Genomic DNA, 7,173 nt, shown 5'->3' on the forward strand with positions numbered 1-7,173 from the left:
GTCGAAACATAAGCATCATTTGTGCCGGAAGCTGTCTTCTTCTGCCACATCCGTCTTGTCATTGGATTCATCCTAGTTCTAGGCACATTGGTAAACAGCTCCATGAGCGAAATATATAAATTCTAAATATTAAGCTAACGGACATATTTTCTGTCAAGTTCAAAGCCTCTACCTTGGTATTTTGTCTGCTGCCGTTTCTTACCTCCAGCTTATCCTCTTTTTTTTACCAGTTTCTGTCTTTTGCATGCACGTACGCGCACCGGTGGGCCTATCGATCGATCATACAGTGTTTTTTGTCTGTATAAGATCGATCTGGCCGGCTAGGATCGGTGCTCGATCGATCGGTCACATCGACCTGGCCGCCGCCGCACCCTGCGCCGGCGCCGCCGACGAAGCCGTGGCCGTGCCCGAAGGCGCGGGCGTGGTCCTTGAGCGAGCTCTTGTGCTTGAACTCGGAGCTGCAGATGCAGTACCAGAGCCTGCCGCAGTTCTTCTCGTGAGTGCGCCAGTCGCCGCCTTGACGGCGAAGCAGGTCTTGCCGCAGCGGTGGCAGAGAAAGGGCTTGCTTGAGGCCGTGCTTGCGCTTGCAATGGGTCTGCAGGGTGCGGAAGTCCTTGAGCGGCTAGGCGCGCGGGTGGTCGATGTTGTTGCGGCAGCCCGGCGCGCAGCAGTAGCATGGCAGCCGCAGCATGGCCGTGGGACGCTGGGAAGTGGGAACGGAGCCGAGTAAGCGAGCTTTGCTACGGAGGAAGCGCTCCATCAGGCAGCCGTGGGATGCTCAGCTTGTCCACGCGTCAGGAATGGGTCGGCACCCCAAGAACCGCAGGACTTGCCGGGCAAGTGACCCGATCGAGCAGTTGGGCAACGAAATCTGTCAGATTGTCACGATCATCCATCTGTTCGATCAGATCTTCTATCAACACACACATTCAAATGACAGTCAGGTCAGGTGTGCTGTAGCCTGTAGCCATGCAGGCATGCAAATATTCAATGGATCCAGCCGAATATGTATATCTTTATTTAGGAAAGTAAATATAACGGGCGGAGACAGGATTTAACATTGGGGGGCCAAGAAGAGTAATATGGACTATACATAGTAAACTTCAATATAGAAAATTATTAACTCATATATTGTAAATTAATTCATTTAGCTAGAGGTCATCCATTTCATCAAAGCTACTCACATTTTTGTTAAAATCTAATACTACTCCATAAGTTAATTGAAAAATGCATAATTTACTTAACTAACTGTGCAAATTCTATTGCCTAATTTAGTGTTGGCATTGAGCATAGAGGGGCCATGGCTCCTGTGGCTTCGCCAAAAGTTGAATATGTGCATACCTGTCTGCTTGTCGTGACCCATTTTGTGATCTCCGTCAGAGTCGAGCTCCCGGGGTAACCCCAAACCGTTGCCGATTATTCATCGACAGATATTTTCTTAGATATCTGTAAAATCTTGATTGTACGTACCGATTAAATATTCTTGCTGTCTATATCTTTGGGGATATCTTTGTACGTGATCTTGATTTTACAGGCTAGATTGAGCTATCTATATTATTCTTTTTTTTATATATATCCTACTCATGTAATTAAAACCACGATTATACAGGGTAGTTCTTGCTGTCGATTTAATTGATTATGCATATCTCTAGCTAGTCTGCGTAATCTTAGCTCTGACTTTTACTCTATATAAGCGTGGCCAATCCCGCCTTGCTTACAGCCCAACTCTTGATTCTTTTATTTCTAGTTTTACCTGATACCTAATCTTAATTTTTGTCACTCCCCCTGAAACCAACTCTTGATAATCAAGTATGAGGGGTGGACGCTGTGATGGCCTGGTGTATGTGATGGTCGTGTTCTGGTTCATCGTCATCTATGCATCATATGCACAATGCATGTAAGTATACATCGCCCTCTTGTTTTGTTACATAGTTTGGCAGCAGGAGCAAACTAACCTTAGGGAAGAAAGCCCCTACGGGGAATTTTCATGGACAACTGAATCCCGCTGGGGAAGATACTGCTATTTGGAAGCTCCGGTGGTGTTTGCTTGGCATATGGGGATTTCTGTTGGCTGGTGTTAATTTACCTAGATTTTTCTGTTGGGTGACGTGTGGCAATAGAGAAATTGTAGACAGTATTTGTACTAATACATATAAGCAACATTTAATCAGGAGATAAATAGAGCAACAATATAATCCAGTTGCTTTCAGGATACAAGGATATACTATCTATAAGTTTAATGGACACAGAGTGTCAGATGATATACTAGTCCATATAAGCTTAATGCATATATTATCAAGATATTATCCAAAGTAGCAGAATATTACTCCATGGTCCTCAGGGATAATAGGCACGTGCTATTACATATAAGCTTAACCCTTCTCGACCAGCACCAACATACTCAAAATGAGAAGACAGCTAAAATGATTCATACCATGCAACTCCTATGCTACACAACATACTCAAAAATTTTCAAACGCACATAACGAACAAATACCACGCACTTCAGCATATAAAGAACACATATGCAAGCATCAAGGACTAGTAAACTGGCATGTCAATTCAGCACAAATCGCTTCATTTTTCTCAGATCATATATTGCTTCCACCAAGGACTCTGCAGGTAAATAAAAAAGAGTCAAAATTGTGAAATAATTCAGCCATATCAGCTATAGAAGGTGGCAGACTGGCAGCACACAAAGCAAGAGTGTAAATATCTAGCACAAGTTTGCAAAGACCAAAGAGACAATCCCATTGCAGTTTCCTACTAGACAAGACAAGATCAAAATATGGCTTGAGCTTAATCTCAGAAATAAAACCAAACAGATTAGCTTAGTCCACAATAATTTGCTACGACAATGCAAACAAAGTCTTGCAAGAAATGTACTTGTCCAGAATTACTTACACATGGGATAAACATGACGATCTGTCACAAATAGACAGTCAAAAGATAAAGCTTATATATTGTTGGGGATATAATTAAGCAAATACAATCATGCAACAGGCAACTAGCTAGCTAGGGCAAAGGGGGAGGGGGGGGGGCTAGCTTTGTTACGCCGGTCAAATTACGCGCCACCTTCTTGCTGTAGGGAGCAACAACGTAACACACATCCACATCCCCGTGTATACTCAAACCAAAAAGGTTCCACACCCAAAAGCTTGACTTTACTGATTTATGACAAAAGAGAATACATTAAGCCCAACCTCTCTACTCCAAAAAAGAGAATACATTGAGCCCAACCTCTCTACTCTACAAAAAGTATTGCTAAACTTTGGCATATTATGACAAAAGAGGATAGACTTAGTAATAGGGCATTCACATGAATCCAACCACGAACCAGAGAACATTTCCCCAATATGACAATTAGCATGCAAACACCAGCCTATACGAATCTCAGGAACATAAGCCTACAAGTGAAGGTACACCAACCTAAAAGCAGAGAAAAAGTTAATATGATCAGAACTGCAACGACATCATGACGAAGCAATTTAAATGAGAAACTCAACCTGTCTAGCAAGAAGAATATGCTCCTTTGTCTGTGGCATCGGGCCATCAGGTGCTGACACGACAAGAATACCACCATCCATTTGAGCAGCTCCAGTGATCATATTCTGGCATTTTCACAGAAAATTACTTTGGTTCATAAACAAAAGACAATGAATGTTGGACAATTACTAAATAATAAAGAGCTCTAGATGCTTGATTTGTTAGGATATTCTCAATATAACGTGCAAACAACTTTCATTCACAGGATCACAAACTATCCCATTTGAGAGATAAAACATAACTGGTACTCCGTATTTACCTTGACTCCAAAGTTGATATATTGAACGGAGGCCAATGCTATGAATCGATGGAAAGGAATCGCGAATCACATGAATCTAAACCGAGAAACTAGCAAGCATGATCGGATCTAGGTTGAGGAGTACTCACGTGCGGGTGAAGTTGGCCATGGACCTCGCCCAGAGGGTTCCAGCCATCGGCGGCGGCTAGCTCACTGGTGTGAATCACACGACCAATGCAGAAGCCATCGTCTAGCACCACCTACCCTACTCCATCTCCCCAACATCGGAGCAAAACCCTAGCGAAGAAAGGAAAGGGGATGAGAAGGGGATGATTCGAAGGAGATGGGGATCGGAGAAGGGTTGGAGGAGGCGCACCTGGACTGGGATTCTTGGAGGAAGTCGCGAGGCGGCCGGTGGCAGCGGTAGCTTTCTACGGGAGTGCGCGAGACGAGAGCATGGGGAGATGCAGACAGGGAGAACTTCCTGATCACCGTAGGTCGGGCGCATTGCCTTGGGGAAATTGGGCTCGCTTGGGCTGAAGTCCCCGTCCTAGCGGGCTGCCAAAGTCGTCGGTTGGGAGCCCCGCGGAAGCAATTGGCGCGGCCTTCCTCCGTGGGAAAAAGGCCGGGAACCTAGCGGGGAACTGGGCTGCCAAACTAGCTCTAAATATATGGTAAGTCCTCACATGCCAAAATATATGTATAATTATGTATTTAGACAAGTACTTGTCCAAGTGTGCTTGATTAAAAATGCATTTTTTTACAAAAAGAATATTGTGCTACATATACGTAGAGTTATTAAAAAAGCGAGAAAGATAGAACATGCTTCGGTATTGATTATTGTACGTATGCATATACTCCCTCCGTAAAAAATGTAAGCATTTTTGACTATGTACCTAGACAAGTGCTTGTCTAGACAAGTGCTTGTCTAGACAAGTGCTTGTCTAGGTGTGCATAGTAAAAAAATGCTTATATTTATGATAGAGGGAGTATTACATTACCGGTGATTGAGATCGATAACTGTTCTAGAGATAAGAATGCATGGGGTTGCACACCTTTTAATTAATAGCACTTGTAAAAAGATGTCATTCGCCGATGTAATAGCTCAATCTAACCTGTAAAATCAAGATCACCTACAAAGATATCGCCAAAGATATAGACAGCAAGAATAATTCAATAGCACGTACAATCAAGATTTTACAGATATCTAAGAAAATATTTGTCTGAATGATCGGCAATGATTTGGAACCCAAAATGCTTCACGACAAGTAGACAGATACGCACATATTCAACTTTCCTAAATAAAGATATACATATTCGGCTGGATCCATTGCATATTTGCATGCCTGCATGGCTACAGGCTACAGCACACCTGACCTGACTGTCATTCGAATGTGTGTGTGTGTGTGTTAATACAAGATCTGATCGAACAGATGGACGATCGTGACAATCTGACAGATTGAGTTGCTCAGCTGCTCGATCGGGTCACTTGCCCGGCAAGTCCTGCGGTTCCTGGGGAAATGCCGGACGGCAAGGCCCATCGCGTTCCCGTAACCGCCACCGTGCCGTGACGCGCTAGGTCGTCAACAAGGCTCTGGTAAGCGTGACTGACGCGGTTAGTCAAAATGGAAAATCATAAAAACTTCCAAAAGAACTCAAGACAATCTCTGAAATGAACCCAAGCTTCATTATTCACGCAAATTACGTATAGTATTTCTGCTTCCCTGAAATCAACTGCAGAGACTAGAGAGAGAGAGAACCAGCATTGTAACACTTGAGATTGGCATACACTGTTCCTGAACAACTTCCCAGAGACATCTACACTCTCTACTACAACTACAACTATATACAACTGACAACATACCTAAGGAGCTAAGCTTAATCACCAACCCAAAAGAATTCTACGCCTCCGCATCAGCCGATCTTCTCTGTGTTGGTGTCATCGGTTGGCCAGATGACCGTCTCCATGAGCCGCTCCCGCATCAGCGTCAGGTTCTCGTCGGAGATCATCTCGTACATCTTCGCATGGTCACATTTCTGACAGTTGTCCAGAATCAAAATGTCAGTGTATTAGCTGAACTGGGCAGCAGGTTGGTTGGCAATACTCAGACTACGACAGGGGCAGTGATTCCAGTTACCTTTATCCATTTCCCGTACAGGTGAAGCCTTGTTATCATCACCCGTTCGGCAAGCTCCTGCCTCTCCTGAAAGACAACAAAGCCAGAACCTGTGTGAGCTTGATTTGCAGCAGTACAAGATCATGTGCAGGGTATATCTGTGGATTTATCTACTATTATGTACTACCTTGCTGAGAGCACGAAGGAACAGCTTTCCATCAGTAGGTTTGTTGACAGCAACGAAGCTGTGGCGGAAACAAGAACATGTCCATTACACAACCATGAGCCGAATTCATACTTGATGAATAGATGATCAATGGCATGCAGTAGGACAAAGAGAGAATTCTCGTTATTACTTGTAGAACCAACGGTAGTTTGATGGGTTCATCTCGTAGAGCTGGGTCAGCACGGTCCTGACGGCTTTGTAGGTGAAGTAGTTCATCAGTTGCTGCAAGCAAAAGACAGCAGCAGGAAATTCCATTCAGTGTTGAAGAATTCATACACCGGGAGAAGAAGTCGACATCTATTTTTCACTGAAAACAAGAGGTTTTGTCTTGGTAATTAGGCTAAATCATAGCAGAATCAAGACACGTTTATGGTCAACAACTGTAAGGTCTGCTTGACAAGTACTAGTAATTAAGGCAAACGAGCAGTATAGCTCGATCAACGTACCAGCTGGACGTCATCGAAGGTATCATCGTACTGCCCCCCGAGGTTACAGACGATGCCGAGCCCTCCCCTGCTCCGGCTCTGCCTGAGGGCCCTGACCGAGCAGGACGGCCGGCGAGCCCTCCTCCTGTAATCCCCCGCGAACAAGCTGGTGGTGCTCACCGATGAACCGCCCGACGGTGCGGCCCCCGCGCGCGTCTTCCTCAGCCCCGCTACGTCCACGGCCGCCGGCATCATCTGAACTCCGGCCATGCTATCTACCTGTTCTTCAAGCAGCAACCGGGCACTGCAGGGTTCTCCTGGGTCGCTTCCCTGCCTGATGATCTAGCTCCGGCTTCAGGGGAGCGGCGGCGGCGGTGTGGTGCAAGGGAGAAGAAGACTTGCAGTGCGGTTTGGCCTCCCCCTTTCTCCTCCTCTGTCCTCGTGGCTGGCTGGCCTTCCTGGCTGCCATCCTCACCAGCCAAATTTTCTGAGGCCCAGGGCGCGTGCGGTTTCAGCCTAGCGTTGGGGAAAACTTGCGTCAGCGCCACCGTGCGCGACACGCGGAGGCCCGCCGTTGGCCGGCGATGGTCCCGGCGAAGATTCTAAAAGGCCGGGCCCGTA

At 45.7% G+C, this 7,173-nt stretch overlaps 1 protein-coding gene across 1 annotated transcript; it reads right to left on the minus strand.

Annotated features, from left to right (window-relative positions):
* Positions 1-5,452: 5,452 nt before the first annotated feature.
* LOC117839250 (chaperonin-like RbcX protein 2, chloroplastic) lies at positions 5,453-7,025 on the minus strand. The gene is made up of 5 exons (XM_034719545.2): positions 6,574-7,025; positions 6,258-6,349; positions 6,089-6,146; positions 5,923-5,988; positions 5,453-5,821 (listed from the first exon to the last, which is right to left on the minus strand). The coding sequence occupies exons 1-5, from the start codon at positions 6,820-6,822 to the stop codon at positions 5,699-5,701; spliced, it is 588 nt and encodes a 195-aa protein (XP_034575436.1). The 5' UTR covers positions 6,823-7,025; the 3' UTR covers positions 5,453-5,698.
* Between the last annotated feature and the right edge of the window lie 148 nt (positions 7,026-7,173).

The sequence above is a fragment of the Setaria viridis genome, chromosome 9 (assembly GCF_005286985.2).
Source record: "Setaria viridis chromosome 9, Setaria_viridis_v4.0, whole genome shotgun sequence".
In the NCBI taxonomy this organism is placed as follows: Eukaryota; Viridiplantae; Streptophyta; class Magnoliopsida; order Poales; family Poaceae; genus Setaria; species Setaria viridis.

Excerpts from the sequence above, each read along its gene's own strand:
- LOC117839250 (XM_034719545.2), bottom strand. The coding sequence starts at position 6,822 with ATGGCCGGAGTTCAGATGATGCCGGCGGCCGTGGACGTAGCGGGGCTG. Across the intron at positions 6,350-6,573 it reads CCTTCGATGACGTCCAGCTG|CAACTGATGAACTACTTCAC; the intron begins GTACGTTGATCG and ends TTTTGCTTGCAG. Across the intron at positions 6,147-6,257 it reads AACTACCGTTGGTTCTACAA|CTTCGTTGCTGTCAACAAAC; the intron begins GTAATAACGAGA and ends TTTCCGCCACAG.